This window comes from Pan troglodytes, chromosome 23 (assembly GCF_028858775.2).
Source record: "Pan troglodytes isolate AG18354 chromosome 23, NHGRI_mPanTro3-v2.0_pri, whole genome shotgun sequence".
Taxonomy (NCBI): Eukaryota; Metazoa; Chordata; class Mammalia; order Primates; family Hominidae; genus Pan; species Pan troglodytes.
In genome coordinates, this window is record NC_086016.1 from 37,377,115 (window position 1) to 37,396,859 (window position 19,745).

At 40.1% G+C, this 19,745-nt stretch overlaps 1 protein-coding gene across 4 annotated transcripts in view; it reads left to right on the forward strand.

Moving 5' to 3' along the window:
• HMGXB4 (HMG-box containing 4) overlaps positions 1–18,568 on the forward strand; it is a 38,311-nt gene extending 19,743 nt beyond the window's left edge. For all 4 annotated transcript variants that reach the window (XM_063807706.1, XM_009438259.4, XM_515098.8 and 1 more), the window contains 6 exons: positions 6,725–6,806; positions 8,758–8,822; positions 10,104–10,209; positions 10,998–11,167; positions 15,755–15,877; positions 16,370–18,568. In XM_063807706.1, coding sequence (XP_063663776.1) covers positions 6,725–6,806; positions 8,758–8,822; positions 10,104–10,209; positions 10,998–11,167; positions 15,755–15,877; positions 16,370–16,414 — 591 coding nt within the window. In that variant the 3' untranslated portion in view covers positions 16,415–18,568. The remainder of the gene's footprint in view (positions 1–6,724; positions 6,807–8,757; positions 8,823–10,103; positions 10,210–10,997; positions 11,168–15,754; positions 15,878–16,369) is intronic.
• The last annotated feature ends 1,177 nt before the right edge of the window (positions 18,569–19,745 follow it).

Here is a 19,745-nt window from a genome sequence, read left to right on the forward strand (position 1 = left end):
CTTATAGTTGTAGAACTCATAGCAATTTGTTTTCTTCAAATTCGAGACCAGCCAGAGACTGTCATGCCTTCTTGTCTCATTTTATTTGTGTGTTTCTTAATGTTGGTTCGATGCAAGGGTTTTCTTTGTTTTGTTTTTGTTTTTGTTTTGAGACACTTTTACTCATGTTGCCCAGGCTGGAGGGCAATGGCACCATCTTAGCTCACTGCAACCTCCGCCTTCCAGGTTCAAGTGATTCTCATGCCTCAGCCTCCCCAGTAGCTGGGACTACAGGCACATGCCACCATGCCTGGCTAATTTTTCTGTTTTTAGAAGAGATGGGGTTTCACCATATTGGCCAGGCTGTCTTGAACTGCTGACCTCAGGTGATCTGCCCGCCTTGGCCTCCCAAAGTGCTGGGATTACAGGTGTGAGCCACTGCGCCCAGCCAATGTGGTTTCTATTCATGTGAAATTTGTTCAGGAAACTCTTTTAAGATCTTATTTTTTTGCAGCAGCAGCTTTAGGTTAGCAAAATTGAGAGGAAAGTACAGAGGTAACCCATATATCCCCCGTCCCACATATGCACAGCCTTCCACACTGTCACCATCCCCCACCAGACTAGTACATTTGTTACAGCTGATGAACCTACACTGACACATCATTATCACCCAGAGTCCATAGTTTACATTGGGGCTCCCTCTTACATTGGTATTGTCCATTCTGTGGGTTTGGACAAATGTATCATGACACGTATCCGCCATCACAGTCTCAGGCAGAGTATTTTCACTGCCCTAAAAATCCTGTGGTCCACCTATTCATTACCTCCCTGGCAGCCACTGACCTTTTTATTGTCTCCATAGTTTTGCCTTTTCCAGAATGCCACATAGTTGGAATCATACAGTATCTGGCCTTTTCAGATTGGTTTCTTGCACTTAGTAATGTGTCCTTAAATTTCCTACATGTCTTTCCATGGCTCGACCCTTTCTTTTTTTCCTGTTAGCACTGAATAATATTCCATTGTCTAGATATACTACTACAATTTATTCATTCACTGATTGTAAGACGTCTTGGTTGCTGTCAAGTTTTGGCAATTATGAATGAAGCTGCTATAAACTTCCAAGTGCAGGTTTTTGTGTGGACATCAGTTTTCAACTCCTTTGGGTAAATACCAAGGAGCACAGCTGATGGATTATATGTTAAGAATGTTTAGTTTTGTAAGAACCACCAAACTGTTTTCCAAAGTGGCTGTACCATGGGATCTCAGCCCCATTCGTACAAGGATCTTGGCCTGTCTCATTTGCCATTGAGTTCCCAATACCTTCAATATATCTTGCCTGAAAGAATGAGTGACTGAATATTCTTAGGAATGAGTCTACCCAAGAAATGTCATTAAACCCCTTCCAAACCACCACCTGGGGTCTGGGGCTTTTAAATTTTATGTATTTTTTTTAATATTATTATTTTTTTTAAGATGGGGTCTCACTGTGTCACCCAGGCTGGAGTGCAGAGGTGCAATCCTAGCTCACTACAGCCTCAAACTCCTGGGCTCAATTGATTATCCCACCTCGGCCTCCTGAGTAGCTGGGGCTACAAGCATGCACCACCACACCCAGCTAATTTTTTAATTTTTTGTAGAGTTGGAGTCTCACTGTGGCAGCATAGCAAGACTGCATCTCTACAAAAAAAAAAAAAAAAAAAAATTAGCCAGGCATGGTGGCACGCACTCGTAGTCTTAACTACTCAGGAGGCTGAAGCCAGGGAAACAGTTGAATCCAGGAATTCAAGACTGTAGTGAGCTATGATCGCACCACTGCACTCCAGCCTGCATGACAGAGTGAGATCTTGTCTTAAAAGAAAAGAGAGAGAGATTTTTGAATAATAGTTCTTAATCAGCTATGCCCCTTGTAAATATTTTCTCACAGTCTATGGATTGTCTTTTTTTTTTTTTTTTTTTTTTTGAGACGGAGTTTCACTCTTGTTGTCTAGGCTGGAGTGCAATGGCACAATCTTGGCTCACCGCAACCTCTGTCTCCTGGGTTTTCAAGCAATTCTCCTGCCTCAGCCTCCCGAGTAGCTGCAATTACAGGCATGTGCCACCACACCCGGCTAATTTTGTATTTTTAGTAGAGACGGGGTTTCTCCATGTTGGTCTCGAACTCCCGACCTCAGATGATCCGCCCACCTCGGCCTCCCAAAGTGCTGGGATTACAGGCGTGAGCCACTGCGCCCGGCGTCTTTTTATTTTTTTAAGTGTCTTTTGCAGAGCAGTTTTTAATTTTAATGAACCCCAGTTTATCAGTTCCTTCTTCCATGGATTATGTCTTTGGTTTCTGTTTCTAAAAAGTAATGCCAAGCTCAAGATCATCTCCTGTGTTACTGTCTGGGAGTTTTATAGTTTTGTACTTTACATTTAGGTCTGAGACTTATTTTGAGTTAATTTGTGAAGGGGGTAAGGTCTGTGTCTAGATTCCTTTTTTTTTTTGGCATGTGGATATCCAATTGTCCCAGCATCATTTGTTGAAAATACTATCTTTTCTTCATTGTATTGTCCTTGCTCCTTTGTCAAAGATTCGTTGACTTTATTTAGGTAGATTTGTTTCTGGGCCCTCTGTTCTGTTCCATTGATGTATTTGTGTATTCTTTCGCTAATGCCACACTGTCTTGGTTATTGTAGCTTAATAGTAATATTGAAGTAGGGTAGTGTCAGTCCTTCAACTTTGTTCTTCATCAATACTGCCTTGTCCATTCTGGGTCTGTGGCCTCTTCATAAAAACTTTAGAATCAGTTGATGTCTTCAAAATAGCTTGCTGGGCTTGTTGTCTCTTTTTTGTGCTCACCTGCTATGGTCAGGCCCAGTCAGGATAATCTCCCTTTTGACTAACTCAGAGTCAACTCATTAGAGACCTTAAGTGCATCTGCAAAATCCCCTTGCCATATAACATAACATAACCATGTCTTGCCCACCCTTACGGGAATGCAAACCCAGGAGCAGGGGTCTTGGGGGCCATCTTATAATTCTGCTTACCACAAAAATAACATTGAGCACCTACTGAAGTGCCACACACCAATGGAGTAATTCCCACCTTTGAGTTAAATGGTGTTATCCAAGTTTTGTAGGGAAACGAAATGTCAGGAAAATGAAGCAATTCACGTAACGAGTAAATAGCGTGGTCAGGATTCTAATGCAGATTCGCTGGTCTTCAAAGCCATTTTGCCACACTATCTCTAATAAATCCTGTCACATCTTCCTCCTTCTCAGTTTATTTGCTTTTCTCCCAACCCACTGTCTTGATTGTGGGCCATCATCATTCATCCCTTCCCCGCACTCCTGCAGCAGCCTCCTGATTGGTCTTCCTGCCTTTGCTCTTGTTCTTCTCCAGTGTGTTCTCCATAGTCCTTAAGTGTAACCCTGACTATATAACTTCCTGCTTAAAATACTTGAATGGCATCTTCCGGACAGAATCCATGCACTTTAATATGGGTTACATGGCCTCAGTTGATGGGCTCTGCCTGCCTTTCTAACATCATCTCTTACCTCTCTCTTCTTTGGTGAATGTGCCCCCATGTTGTTTCCTCTGCCTAGAACACTCTTAACCACCCTTCATCTGCCTACATCTACCCAACTCTCTGGTTTAGATTAAATGTCACTTCCTCCAGAAGGCTTTCTTTGACTCCCTAACTTGGGAAGGCACTCCTACTACATGTTCCCATAGCACCCAATGCTTTCCCTATAATAGCACTGTGTTTTATTAGAATGACATATTTAACTGCCTCATTTGTTAGATTCTGCATCTGATCCTTATCTGTATTCCCAGTGTCTGGCACATATGGATACTCAGTAAATATTATTAATAAATGAATAGTAGAATACTTTAATGGGTTACTTTTTTTCTACTACCTTTGAAATCTTAGTCTCTGCTTTTCCTTCATTGCCATTGAAATACTTTTACTATCACATATTAGAAAAGCTATCCACTTCCCATGTGTTTTATTCAGGATCCAATAATTAGTATATGGTGAAGCTGAGACGAGATTGTGGGTCTTTAAACTGTAAATTTCATGTGTTTTCCACTATTTTATGCAGCTTAACTTCCTTAGAATTAGATCTGGGCTTCAAAAGCTTATCCTCCTAACTACTTGCTCTACCACCACCCAGCACAGGTACTCAATAAACGCTAATCTAGTTTCTACATAATCGAATAAAGTCCTTTATAAGAGTTATGAAGGAAACCCTTTTCTTCAGTATGTGAATTTGGATCTATAGTATATTGGCCAAGAATTGTGATTAGTGTGACAGCTATAGTTAGCCTTATAGAATAGGAACATTAACCTTTTACAGTATTGTGTTTGAGAAAACGTTGTTAAACGCCTTCCTTGTAAGTTTTATAATATGGCCAAACAAGCTGTGAAATCTCTCAAGCATATATACTTTCTAATGTTCTCAGTATTTAGTAGTGAGATTGATTGTACAGTTGGGAAAGATTTGGCAGCGTGTAGACTTCCACAAATTTTTCTTTCATCATGTATTCTAGCAAATGTCAGGCATATAGATAAGCCATTATTAAAAGATTAGTATGAAATTTAACAAACATACCACAAATTTTATCTCCAAATAAGTGCAATCTCATTCAAAGCAGTTACCTTGGAAGGTGTTCTAGGAATGTTTCTATTCATCAAATGATTTCAGAATCGCTTTTGGAATTAAAGTTGGAGTCATCACATAAGCTTTTTATTGCCATCAGCCTCGGTCTTTGTCCTTTGAGGGTCGTTATTTTATGGGAACAACATGAAGAACTAAGGCAGCTAGGCAGAGTGCACGATCGAGCTTTGTTTAAAGCAAGATACAACTCTGAAGTTACGAGACAGGACTGTGTGGCTGGTTTGGTTTTCATCACAAAACCTGACTCTTAAGGCAAACAGAAGCCCCCAAGGGCTTTTAAAGCACCATACATTCATGTCATATTTTTGTTGTTGTTGAGACAGAGTCTCGCTCTGTCGCCCAGGCTGGAGTGCAGTGTGGTGCAATCTCGGCTTACTGCAAGCTCCGCCTCCCGGGTTCACACCATTCTCCTGCCTCAGCCTCCCGAGTAGCTGGGACTACAGGCGCCCACCACCATGCCCGGCTAATTTTTTATATTTTTAGTAGAGACGGGGTTTCACCGTGTTAGCCAGGATGACCTCGTGATCTGCCCGCCTTGGCCTCCCAAAGTGCTGGATTACAGGTGTGAGCTACCCCACCCGGCCACATTCATGTCATTTTAATAACTGTAGGGCCAAAAAGGACTAGGAGTAGATGAAAGACGGAGAATCATATTTTGATGCTTCCAGATGAGTTTTTGAGGAAAGCCATACTGAAAATATTTGTTTGTTAGATTAAGATTATTAAGTGATAACTCTTTCTTTATTTTAAATAGTTAACTTTTTCTGTAAGGGAGCAACATATGTTCTTTCTTGGGCCCATAATGCATGGCCCTGAAAGTCAGGGCTACCTGGGTTGTGGTTATAACTGCCAGGGTCTGGTATTATTACTAGCTTAGTGGTGGTACCCTCAGCAAGTTACAGTTTCTCTGACTTTATTTTTTCCCATGCTCACAATGAGAAATTTGGATAGATGAATCTAATTGCATGTCTCTTTCTAGATAGGAAAAACTTAACTTTTTCCCCTTAGACCATGTATAATTGTGAAATGGAATGCATAGAAATATAATCTTCTGTTTTATATATTTCTTGTTGAACTGACTTTAAAAATAATTTGATTTTGTTTCTCAAAAATCATATATTCCTTTTGGCATTGTCAGAATATAGTGAAGAACAAACATGCCTCAGGTAGTACAGAGCTGTTTGTTGAAGTGAAGGCGTTGCATCTGACAGTGACTACCAAAGAATTGTCTTCAGTTATTTATTCACTTCTCACCTTGAACCCAAAGAATGTGAACAATCAAATAGTGAGAAGCTACAAATGACAATAAAAGCAGGATGAGGGAAATTACAAGATTAGAAATCAAAACCAGAGAAGCAAAAAGAACATAGATTTGGCTTTGGGGTTTCTGGCTCCAAAGTTTAAAAGGAAATTATGTGGTTCCGATTTTCAAAGATGAGAAAAATAGACACCCCAGGAGTGGTAAAGATTCTCTTAGCACTTAATTCTGAAAGAAATGTGTAACATGGGATTGTATATAGGGAGAAGGAAGGTCTTTACAAATAATTTAGCATGTGGTTTTTACCTACTAAAATTAAAACTGATGTTCATCTCTGAGTGGTAAGTAACATGGATTAAAAATGTATTTTCCTGGCCAGGCATGGTGGCTCAAGCCTGTAATCCCAGCACTTTGGGAGGCTGAGGTGGGCAGATCACCTGAGGTCAGGAGTTCGAGACCAGCCTGGCCAACATGGTGAAACCCCATCTCTACTAAAAATACAAAAATTACACGGGTGTGGTGGCAGGCACCTGTAATCTCAGCTACTCAGAAGGCTGAGGCAGGAGAATCGCTTGAACCCAGGAGGCGGAGGTTATAGTGAGCCAAGATTGCGCCACTGCACTCCAGCCTGGGCGACAGAGTGAGACTGTATCTCAAAATATATATATATATATTATCCTGTTTAGGAAAGCTGGTTAGTAGTTTGGAACTCTTCCCTTGATGAAAAAGTTTAGGTATCCTTCTATTTTATTACTATGGATTCAGGGTTACTAAACCTGGGTTCTAATCAAGTCTTACCCTGTTGTATCTTCTATGCGGCACTAGCCAAAAAAGAAGAACATGTCGGCCTACCAGGTGTTCTGTAAAGAGTATCGCGTGACCATTGTGGCTGACCATCCAGGTATAGGTAAGAACATTACTGATCTGTAGCGCTTTTGCTTTCCATTTATATCTTGAAGCAGTGCAATTAATTTCTTCTTCCTGTAGCATTAGAGCATAAATCTTGTTTCTTTCCTCAGTTCTGCAAATCACTTTAGATTTTGCCTTAGTTTACCTCATCTGTAAAAGAGATGAACTTTATACATATCTCTTAAACGGATAAGGTGGGAAACTATGTAAAAATAAATGTTGTAAAGCACATACATAAATGCACAAAAATATACAATTGTTTATTTCCAAGATTCTACAATTGGCCTTTTCCTTAAATTGCCCTTGGATGTAAAGTTATAATGAGATATCTTGTATTATATTGTTGTAAAGATGCTCTTCAACTTATGATAGTGTTACATCCTGATAAACCCATTGAAAATTGAAAATACTGTAAGTCAAAAATGCATTTAATACACCTAGCCTACAGAACATCATAGCTTAGCTGAGCCCACCTTAAATGTGCTCAAGACACTTACATTTGCATACACTTGGGCAAAGTCATTTAACACAAAGCCTGTTTTATAATAAAGTGTTGAATATCTTATGTAATGTATTGAATACTGTACTGAAAGTGAAAAACAGAATGGCTGTATGGGTACTAGAAGTACAGTTTTTACTGAGTGCATATTGCTTTTGCATCCTTATAAAGTTGAAAAATCAAAAGTCAAACCATCATAAGTCAGGGACTGTATTTGTCTCTGTATTAGAAGTTAATGAGGTAAGAAAAACACTATACCAGAGATCCTGGACACATGTCACTTAACCGCTACAAATTTCATTTGCCTAATGTGTAAAATCGCTGCCCTACCAACTCCGAAAGGCTGCAGTGTTAGGCACACATGAATATGCTTTATAAAGCATAAAACTCTTATACAATGGAAGGGTAAGATTACACATCTAGAGGATTGCTTCTGAGCTGCTCTAGGGAAATCCTTCTTTGGTTCTAATCATTCAGAAATTTGGTAAAAACCTAACATCTTTTTTCAAATTCTACACATATTTTTTAACCTAAGTTGATAGGCCTTGTATTGTGGGATCAAATTAAAGACACCAGAGGCAGGATGCAGTGGCTCATGCCTATAATCTCAGCACTTTGGGAGGCTGAAGCAGGAGAATTGCTGGAGCCCAGGAGTTTGAGAGCAGCTTGGGCAACATAACGAGACCTCATCTCTACAAATAATAATTTTAAAAAATAGCTGGGCGTGGTGGCTCACGCCTGTAATCCCAACACTTTGGGAGGCCGAGGTGGGTGGATCACCTGAGGTCAGGAGTTCGAGACCAGCCTGGCCAACATGGTGAAACCCCATCTCTACTAAAAATACAAAAATTAGCCAAGCATTGTGGTGCACACCTGTGATCCCAGCTACTGCGGAGGCTGAGGCAGGAGAATCACTTGAACCTAGGAGGCAGAGGTTGCAGTGAGTTGAGATCACGCCACTTCACTCCAGCCTGGGCGACAGAGCGAGACTCCGTCTCAAAAAAAAGAAAAAAGAAAAAAATTTTAAAAAATTAGCTAGGCATGGTAGCCCACGCCTGTGGTCCCGCTACTTGGGAGGCAGAGGTGAGAGGGTGGTTTGAGCCCAGGTGGTTGAGGCTGCTGTGAGCCATGATCACACCACTGCAATCCAGCCTGAGCAACAGAGCCAGACTCAGTCTCAAAAAAAGACACCAGAAAGATGCTTAAGGAATAAATCCCTAGGGAGTAGATGGGTTACGAGTTGAGACTGTCTCCTGACCATCAAAACATCCCCTTCCCTATAGAAAAAAATCAAAGAAGAGTGATGGGATTGGGGTTGGTTTTCTGAAAGCATCTTGCAACATTTAAATCTGACCTTCAAAACCCTTTTCCAGTTTTTGCTTTCACCAGTCTTCTATTTTGTTAATAGCTAACCCTTTACTGTATTGAGTGTTTTACTCTTTTATGCCAGATTTTGGGGAACTTAGTAAAAAACTGGCTGAGGTGTGGAAGCAATTACCAGAAAAAGACAAACTGGTAAGTACATTTTCTTACAAACATATTTTTCAGTGCTTCTCGCCTTCCAAAATATGTAATTCTTCCATAGACTAGCCAGCCAGACAGCACTGAAAATAGTGAAGAAAATTACAAATCAATAGAAAATGGTTTAGCAGAGGACATTAACACTGTTAGTGCCAGTTCACTGTACATGAGGATTTAGCTATAGCAAGGCTGTCTTTTCTAACCTGGTCTGTTTTTTCCAGCAGTGTTACATTTGAGCCAAAAGATGACCTAAGTTGAGGAGTAATTAAAGTGTTAAAAGAAAGTCTAAAATCAAAGCCCTTTACTGCAAACACCTAGTAATCAGTCATGGTCTGAGAACTGAGGAAAGTTATCTGCTTAGCAGTCACTGCAAACAATAAAAACATGAGAATGTGATTACTAGGTAACCAGGTTCAAGGTCATCATCCTCATCAACCATTACCAAATAATGTACTCTACTATCAAGAAGCTAGTAAGACACTGATAAACAGTCATATCTGGGCTGAGCACGGTGGCTCACGCCTGTAGTTCCAGCACTTTGGGAGGCTGAGGCGGTGGATCACCTGAGGTCAGGAGTTCGAGACAAGCCTGGCTAACATGGTGAAACCCCATTTCTACTAAAAATACAAAAAATTAGCCAGGCATGGTGGCACATGCCCGTAATCCCAGCTACTCGCGAGGCTGAGGCAGGAGAATCACTTGAACCCCGGAGGCGGAGGTTGCAGTGAGCCAAGATCACACCATTGCACTCCAGCTTGGGCAACAAGAACAAAACTCCATCTCAAAAAAAAAAAAAAAAAAGTCATATCTGAATCATTGAGACTTATGATATGAAGGTCATATAGGAGCAAGATGTCATCTAGATGAACAGCCATTCTTCACCCAGATTATCCTTAGTTTTTGTTTTCCTTGTTATTGTTATCCTGCTATTGTGTTGGTATTGCCAACTAGCAGGTTAGTAGAACCACATAGACATTATATTGAGCCAGATGTTTAATCTGTGATTTTACATTTCAACTTAGAGTGATCTAAAAATCAGTGCCGAGATTTGACCATTAGCATTGAGGAATGTTTATAGTCCTTTACTAAGATATTAATGTAGTCAGCTGTCTGAAGTCAGTTCAGTGACCCCCAGCTTAAAAGTTAGCATTAACCCTCTGTCTGCCCGCCTCTTACTATTGCCTTTCTTTTCTCCATTTTGTTCTTTCATGACTGCTTTTCCTTTTACATTTTGTCCTTCTTAATTTAATTTAATGTTCACTGATGTGATTGCAGATTTGGAAGCAAAAAGCTCAGTATCTGCAGCACAAACAGAACAAAGCAGAAGCCACAACTGTGAAAAGGAAAGCATCCAGCTCAGAAGGTTCCATGAAAGTCAAAGGTAGTGACCACATCCCGCCCCTGCTTTTCTCTAAAGCATGTGAATTTTGCTTCCTTGCTAAGAAACTGGGAAAAAAGCTTGCTTGCAGTATTAGAAGTGGACCTTGATTCCCAGGTATTATTACCTGGGAATGTTACAAGCTACCAAAAAGAGATGTTCAAATTTAGAAAATGCAAATCAGAAGTCAGCAAACTTTTTCTTTAAAGGTCCAGAGAGTAGACCAGGCGCAGTGGCTCATGCCTGTAATCCTAGCACTTTGGGAGGCCAAGGTGGGCGGATCACCTGAGGTCAGGAGTTCGACACCAGCCTAACCAACATGGAGAAACCCCGTCTCTACTGAAAATACAAAATTAGCCGGGCGTGGTGGCGCATACCTGTAATCCCAGCTACCAGAGAGGCTGAGGCAGGAGAATTGCTTGAACCCAGGAGGTGGAGGTTGCGGTGAGCCGAGATCGTGCCATGGCACTCCAGCCTGGGCAACAAGAGCAAAATTCCATCTCAAAAAAAAAAGGTCCAGAGAGTAAATATTATAGGCCTTGTGTGCCGTATGCATTCTCGCATTCTCTGTCACATATTCTTTGTTTTTCTATAACCCTTTAAGAATGTAAAAGTATTCTTAACTCACAGGCCATAAAAAACAAGAGACCATAGACTGAATTTAGCCCACAGGCCACAGTTTTGCTAATGCCTGGTATAATTCATAAAAAGGGAAAATCAGGAAGAACAACTTTGTGTTGTTCAAGGCTGTAGGCAAGTTTTACCTGTCTGCCTCATTGCTCTGTTGTCAGCCTCTTCTGTAGGAGTACTGTCACCCCAGAAGAAGTCCCCACCCACCACCATGCTGTTACCAGCCTCACCAGCCAAAGCCCCTGAGACAGAGCCCATTGATGTTGCTGCTCATCTTCAGCTGTTGGGAGAGTCCCTAAGCCTCATTGGACACCGTCTGCAGGAAACTGAGGTGAATACAACTATCAGCAGCATGACTACAGTTTCCCATATAGTTTCCCATATAATTTTGATTCATTCACTCATTTTACATACATGTATTGAGCATCTACTTTATGCTAAATTATGCCAGGTACTCAGGATGCAGTAACATAGAAGATATAATGATAATAACAGAAATATCTATAGAGATATTCAGTCTACCTGTTAGCTCTCAAAGTTTCACTAATGATATCCTATTGAAACAATGGCACAAAAAGAAATTGGAATACCCTGTAACTTATTTTTTTAAAATGCAGTGGAGGCTGGGCGCAGTGGCTCACGCCTGTAATGCTAATTTGGGAGGCCCACCTGGGAGAATCGCTTAAGGCCAAGAGTTCGAGACTAGCCTGGTCAACACAGTGAGACTCCATCTCAAAAAATACATATATTCAAAAAATTTAAAAGAAATAAAAATGGGGCCGGGCGTGGTGGCTTATGCCTGTAATCCCAGCACTTTGGGAGGCTGAGGCAGGCGGATCACGAGGTCAGGAGTTCAAGACCAGCCTGGCCAATATGGTGAAACCCTGTCTCTACTAAAAATACAAAAATTAGCCAGGTGTGGTGGCATGCACCTGTGGTCCCAGCTACTCGGGAGGCTGAGGCAAGAGAATCGCTTGAACCTGGGAGGCAGAGGTTGCAGTGAGTCAAGATTGCGCTACTGTACTCCAGCCTGGGCGATAGAGCAAGACTCCATCACAAAAAAGAAAGAAAGAAAGAAAAAGAAAAACGCAGTGGTGGCTGGGCACGGTGGCCCATGTCTGTAATCCCAGCAATTTGGGAGACCAAGGCAGGAGGATCGCTTGAGGCCAGGAGTTGGAGAGCAGCCTGGGCAACATAGTGAGACCCCATTTCTACAAAAAATTAAAAAATTAGCCAGGCATGGTGGTGCACACCTGTAGTCCCAGCTACTCGGAAGGCTGAGGCAGATGGATTGCTTGAGCCCAGGAGCTCAAAGGCTGCAGTAAGCTATGATTGCTGCACTGCCCTCCAGCCTGGGTGACAGAGCAAGACCCTATCTTTTTTAAAAAAACAAAAACAAAAAGGCAAGAAAAAGGACGAGTACAAATTCCATAGCAGTTTTGATTACTTCTGTCTCCTTCTAAGAGACTTTGAATTTTTCTCTGCATTTCCAGCAAAGTCTTGAATATTCAATTGTATAGGAGATTAAGAGTTCCTCTGTTTTGAAAATAGGTAACAAATGGAGAAGTTAAGGTTCCCAGCTCTCCATTACTCTGCACTTAAATTATACAGTGCTATGTGCCCTAGGGAGATTTTTGTCCTTTTAAGCTTCAATTTCAAAAATCACTTAACCTGCACAGCTGTCGTGTTTTATTTCTATTACCATATTCAATTTCTAACAATATTGTCCCCTTAGCTAACTCATTAGTATAGTAGTTCCGCTTTCCACCAAGTTCTAGTAAGACATTTCAGCAAAGAAGTCAGTCTAAGCTACTAAAGCCATTTTTAAGCTAAGAAATTAGTGTAGGAATGTAAAACTAATCACTTGCTTCAGTGTGGAAATTGAATTATTCAACAAATAAAATGCCAAAGGCCACAAGAGCTGAAGCTATATCTAAATTCTTTGGCTAGTTTCTAAAAATTTAGCAGTAGTCAAAAGAACTTCAGCACCTTCATATAGGCTCGATATCTGAATGGATATAGATATTTCCAGAAGAAGTATTCTATGACCTTATTTTTCAGATTTAATCATTCTTACATTTCGTAAGAAGTTAGAAGTAAAAACGGTTTGTTTTAAGCGTATTCTGAATTTTCCCAGATATTTCCATTTAGTTTAGTAAGTACAAAGTTCACCCTTTTAAAGTGCAGAATTTAGTGATTTTTAATATATTCACAGAATTGTGAATCACTACTATTTCATTCCAAAACATATTGTTACCCCTAAAAGAAACCCTGTACCAGCCAGGCGCGGTGGCTCACGCCTGTAATCCCAGCACTTTGGGAGGCCGAGGCAGGCAGATCATGAGGTCAGGAGATCGAGACCATCCTGGCAAACGTGGTGAAACCCCATCTCTACTAAAAATACAAAAAATTAGCTGGGCGTGGTGGCGGGCGCCTGTGAGAGGCTGAGGCAGGAGAATGGCGTGAACCCAGGAGGCGGAGCTTGCAGTGAGCCGAGATTGCGCCACTGCACTCCAGCCTGGGCGACGGAGCGAGACTCCGCCTCAAAAAAAAAAAAAAAGAAAAAAAAAAGAAACCCTGTACCCATTAGCAATTATTCCCCATTCTCCCTCTAATCCACTTTTGGCCCGAATTTAATCATTTGCATAGATCTCTGCAATTTTATAATTTCCACATACCACTTAATACTATTACTTACTTTATAATTTTATTTAAATAAACTTGTCTGTGCTTTTACAGTGACATTCATGACATCTCAAGGGTTATATTCTATTTTTTTAATGTACATCATAATGGACATATAATTATCAAAATAATATGTTCAGTAGTAAATTAATGTTCATCATTTTAGCAGTAAAACTGGAACATACAATGCATAAGTTAGAAAATTAAGGCTAGAGGCCGAGCACTGTTGCTTGTTCCTGTAATCCCAGCACTCTGGGAGCCAAAGTGGGAGGATCACCTGAGGCTAGCAGTTCGAGACCAGCCTGGCCAACATGGCAAAACCCCATCTCTACTAAAAATACAAAAATTAGCCAGTTGTGGTGGTGCACACCTGTAATCCTAGCTACTTGTGGGGCTAAGGCAGGAGAATTGCTTGAACCAGGAGGTGGAGGTTGCAGTGAGCCGAGATCACACCACTGCACTCCATCCAGCCTGGGCAACAGAGTGAGACCCTGTCTCAAAAAAAATAAAAATAAAAATTGTGTGTGTGTGTGTGGCGTGTGGTGTGTGGTGTGTGTGTATCTTAAGAAAGTTAAAGCTAGAACCCAAATTGCAGAGGGACTTCATAAACATTCTGAAGTGTGTATACTTTACTGTTAGGGAACTACAGGGGTTTTTACAGTGGAAAGGGATGAGATCAGAGCTCTCATTTACTTTTCTCTGAGAATATCTTTTATTTTAGATTGGAAGTGAAAAGAGACCAGAATTGGGGAGAAGTTAAAACAATAATCCTAGTCTAGATGTGACAAAGATAAATTAGCTATAAATAAATATAGGGCAAAGGAAATGGAACAATATTACTAATTACTGACATTTTTGGGGTTTTAGCTATTATCTTCCCTGTATACTAACATTTTATTGAAGGCTAACTCACCCAGCTTTGGTTCAGAGTGCTTAATATGAATTATATCATTTAATTCACACTGCAGCTTTGTGAGGCAGAATTTGTTCCCCCCATTTTACAGAAGAATAAACAGACTTAAAGAGGTGAAGTCACTTTCTCTAGAGTTTAGCCCCTAAGTGGTAAAGCAGAGACTTGAATTTGGAATGTGACCTCAAGGTCCGGGTTCTTAACCTCTTACTGTACTGCTGCCCTCAGAAAGTATAGGGGGGAGATGTTGACAAGGAGGATGAGGGAAAGGAAGAGTCAGTGATGGCTAGGCCTTGAGACTGGGCAGTTATGTGAATGGTGGTGACTTTGGCAGAGAAATGGATGCTCAAAGGAGGGCTAGATTTGGATGGGAAGGTTATTCTTCCTTACAGGAAGTTGAGATGGAGAAATATCCAAAAGGAGAGACCCAAAAGACATCCAGAAATGCAGTTTTGAAGATCAAGATGTTGGTAGTAATATTCATAATTACTGATATTTTTTGAGTACTTAACCATGTATTAAGCACCATCCCAAGTATATTATATCTATTATCTCAATCCCATCTGCTGCAGATGCTGTTAGTATCTTACAGGCACAGCATAGTAAGCAACTTGCCTAGGTACAAAACAGTGAGTAGTGGAGCCAGGATCTGGACCCGGGCAGTCTTGAATCCGGAGCTCATTTTCTTAAGGACTGTGCTGTGTTGCTTCCCAATATGACATATTCTCACACTGCTTCTAGTTAAAGCAGATTATACAAGAACTCGGCAGCAGCAACAGTCTTTCTTATCTCTTTGAATCACAAATAGACAATATGAATTACATAAAATGTTAAAATTTGAACCAAATTCGCTTTGAGAGTGAACAACTCAACCTAGAAAAATTGTATAATCAGCTATCAAAAGCTACATACATGCAGGGTTGTAGGATTCTCATAGTAATCACATCTGAGCTATATTTGTCGAGTTTATAACAGATATACTTTGCATACATAATCACAAATCTTACCAACAGCTCTCCAGAGTAGGTAAAGCATTTTTTACTATTCCTGTTAAGGAGACAGAAGTTAAGGATGTGAACTCCCCAAGGTCACTCAGAAGGTAAGAAGATAGGCTAGGATTACGGAAAGGGAACATGGGAATGTGCTGTAAAAGTTTTCTTTCTAAACAACTTACAGAGTTATCAAAGTAAACTTTCCATTTCTGCTGTAAAGTTTCAAATTATAAGATTAGAACTGCCTAGGATTTAAAGTACTGTGTGAGGAAGTCAGCCCGAACACAGCATCAGGAGTGTGACTCAAGCAACAACCTCCTCTCCTTTTCAGGGTATGGTGGCTGTGTCTGGCAGTTTGTCAGTGCTTCTGGATTCCATTATCTGTGCCCTTGGCCCCTTGGCATGTCTCACCACACAACTACCTGAATTGAATGGCTGTCCCAAACAGGTCTTGGTGAGTTTTCCCTGGATTTTTAGAGTCAGATCCATTGGGCGTCAGAGATGCCCTGCCTTAATGAGCACTGTCAGACACACATAAGGCTTTGTGACACACAGTGCTTCCTTCATCTGTTGGCCCATGGAACATGATGCTATATTATCAAATGCATGCTGTGCTTTCACTGAAACTAGAAAACAAGCCATTTACCAAAACAGTACTTAAGAAAGCAGCATTCTAGCCCTTGAGGTACTACAATTCCTGTGTTTCCTGTTTGCTATTCTGCACCCAAAGACAGTACAGGAATTGTTTCCCTCTTTTTTACTAGGATTAATGGGAGAAGTCAGCAGAAAAGTTCCTAGCATAACAAACAGCAGGATGCCGTCTTCATTCTCACCTGTTTTTCTAACTCCATTTGATTTTTCTTATCTCTCTCCTTGAACAAAGAAACATCTCTCAGGAAACCAAGGTACAGTACTCTTCAGTTGAACATTTTTCTTTGTTTTGCAGTCAAACACATTAGACAACATTGCTTACATCATGCCGGGACTGTGACAGCAAAGAATCCTGGGACAGAAACCTTATCCTACACCATTGCTGGTTTGTGTATATATGACTGTTGCAGATTCCTTCAGTGGCCTCTGGGTGTAGGTTTTAAATTTTTATATCTATACATACATATATACATATATATATAATGTACAATATATACATAGGACTGTAACTACTTTGCTTTTAATAATTTTATGAAATGGCAAAGGTTTAGCCAAGAGGAAATTTTGGCATGAATACAGGCTTGGGATTCTTTTTTCTCCTGTGGTGGATAAATCTGCCTTAAAAATCAATGTAACTTGGGGGCTGGGGGCTTGTTCTGGGTGCCAAGCGCATCTCTTTATGGACAGCTAAAATGTGATTATTTTCCAAGCTCAGTTGGACCTCCAGACCCATCACTGACCATTTGCCTTACCTGTCTTAGTCTGAAATGTAATAGGAAAGATAACGGGAAGATGCCAGTTGACTGAAAATTCAAAGCCTTTCAATTTGGAGTGACCTAGGTGGGAGGTGATGAAATTTGTTCCCTTTATAGTTATGGAGGTGGCTTAGGTGAATTGAGTAGAGGGTTCATTCCAATTCCTACTGTATAGGTGTCTGTGTGTCAAAATTTATTGTAATCATTGGTACCATTGGTGGCCTCAACAGAGGCCAAGGAGTTCTGTGAGCCCTGGCAGCAAAAAACACCTTGGGGGTGAAGCTTTCAATGCCACCAGTTGGACCTCCATACATTCTGAGCTAACCCAGAATCTTTAGTCGGCAGAATTAAGTGCTGGTGTCTTTCACTGGCAGCATGAAGTTAGCCACCAAGTCCTCACAAGCCGTGCTGCTTAGTTGCTTGGTGGTTATGGATAAACTTTGCCCAGCATGATTTTTGGGTTCATCTTATCGGTTCCCCTGGTGGGCAGATACACAGTGTTCTGCATTCCACATGTAAGTGAATTGCAAAAACAAAACAAAACTCACTCTCTTGTAGGTTTATTTATGTGTGTGTGAATGTGTATTTTAATTATGTGTATTTAACTCTTTAAAATCTTAGATTTTAATTTATCCTGTAAATTTCTGTATATATAATTTAATAACAGAAGCCTCCACCAGCAACAGCATGTGGAAGATACAGATTTGTCATTTCTCCCTTCCGCCCTCCCTTCTTTCCTTCCTTCCTTCCCTGTTTCCTTCCCTCTTTCCTTCCTTCCTCCTGGTCTGTTCCAAAAACTCTGAATCATCTACATTTTAAGGTATTTTACCTCAAAAATGAATCATTGTGTTAGGATTCTAATTCTTTATAAAGAACTTCATGGGCTTCAATAATGTCTAGAAAGTAAAATAAAGAGGAATGTTACCATCCCCAGCTGCCCTTATTTCCAGAGAACCAGACGTTTGTTTCCCAGTTGGAAAGAAGACAGTTGAGCACTTCAGGATGGTTTTTAAATTTGGTATGAGATTCTCTGCCAACACCAAGCTCTGAGTTAACTGTGCTTTCTTGTCCTGGCCCTGACAGAGCACTACAGCATCAAAGTAAATCTTTGGGGACAGTGTAGCCCATCTGCATCCTATTTAATTTCTTCCCTTCTCCCCACCAGTGTTGTCACAGGGCTATGTTGCTTAAAGGTAGTCTGGCTGCTGAATCCCTTTCTCAGCTCAGAGCAGTTTTAAGATTTAATTGGGAATACAGAGAAACAGGATTGTTTGAGAACCAAAATCAAGAGGAACAGAAATCTTAACTTGATTTCATGTGTTAGAACATTGCACCATGCCTCTTCTGTATCTGTGGAAGTTTCCTGTTTGACACAGGGTATCTAGGAGGGGCGGGGAAGACATGGATAGTATAGGAAGACATTAATCCTAGCATTGTCATTTATATACATTAATGAAATCCTGATGAGGACCTGCTTTTTGTTTGTTTTCCTTTGAAACCCAGCCCTATTGTATTTGTATTTAAAATTTGTACACATTTGTATAATAATCTGTACCTTGTGGTATTTGGTACTATTAGAGGAAAAACTTTGGATTCAGACCTTCTTGCAGTTTTTATATCATTGTTTTATTTTGTTTTTTAAATAAATTCTAGTGGTTTGATCCAAATCCCATTACAGTTGTATAAAGAAATAAAATTTTGTACTTATATTATTAAAAATCACATTTTTAATATTTGTAGTCCAGTCTCAGCTGTCTTTTCCCTAATCATGATAATCATAGTTGCTATGAAATTATAAAACCTGTTTTTCACTCTATTCTACCATAATTTTCTTAAGAAAAAAATCAACCCACAATGGAGATTAAATTTCTAATCTTAGCCATTTTCTTAATATACTCCTTACTCTGCTTCTATTAACTTTTACATTGTAGAGGTTCTCATTTTCTCTTTTGCAAATTGCAAATTTAGTGAATCTGATAATTCCACCTCCATTTATTGGCAAATGAAACTATGTGCATTATGGTGTTGGCCTAAATCAAGAAAATGTTGATTAATCTTATATAAGGGTTGCATCTGAATCATGTGCTAAATGATATGTTTCAGTCCTGTCCTGTTAGCATTACAGTAATGCTGTTGATAAGTTACTTAATCTTTATAGGCTTCCAAAGTCCCATCTATAGAATAGTGTTAAAGTCACTTCCCTGTCTGTAGACCTGCAGCCAGCCAGCCTGACATGAATGTTTAATAACATTATGAACACTGAATATATGGAGATATGACCTTTCAAGGTAAAAACTTCAATGCAAACACAAGGTGTTAAAAGTCATAAATAGTAAAATAATATGATTAATTACAAGGCTAATGTCTTATGGAAAGGCAGCAAGGAAGAGACTACCGTATCACTGAGTGACTATTAGAGTGATTTGCATACTTTGTCTCACTCATCCTCCGCCCAAAGCCTTAAGAATATTATCTCCCTTTATAGATGCGAAAAAGTACTTTTCCTAAGTTTATACTGCTAAGTAAATGGCAAAGGCAGATTAAGAACAGTGAAACAGCTGACCCCAAACCCTAGGCTCTTTTCTACCCCAAGCTACTTTCAGATTTAAATCATGTCTATAATTCATCAGAATGCTTTCCATTATCTCAAGTCCTGAGCGAATGTGATTGTAGGAATGCTGTCTGAGATCTTTGCATTGTTCGGATATCTAGCTGGCTTTCACTCTTGTCATACTATTGTCTTTAAATTTTGAAGGCAAGGTATCTTGATTTTTGTCTGTAAGCACTTAAAGGATTTAATAGATTACATTTATGCAGACTGTCAATCTTAAGAAATTTGAACATTTTAACCCTCAGTAAGGCATGATATTAATTTTACTAAAACACTTAAAAAGTAAATTGAAACACTTTTTACTA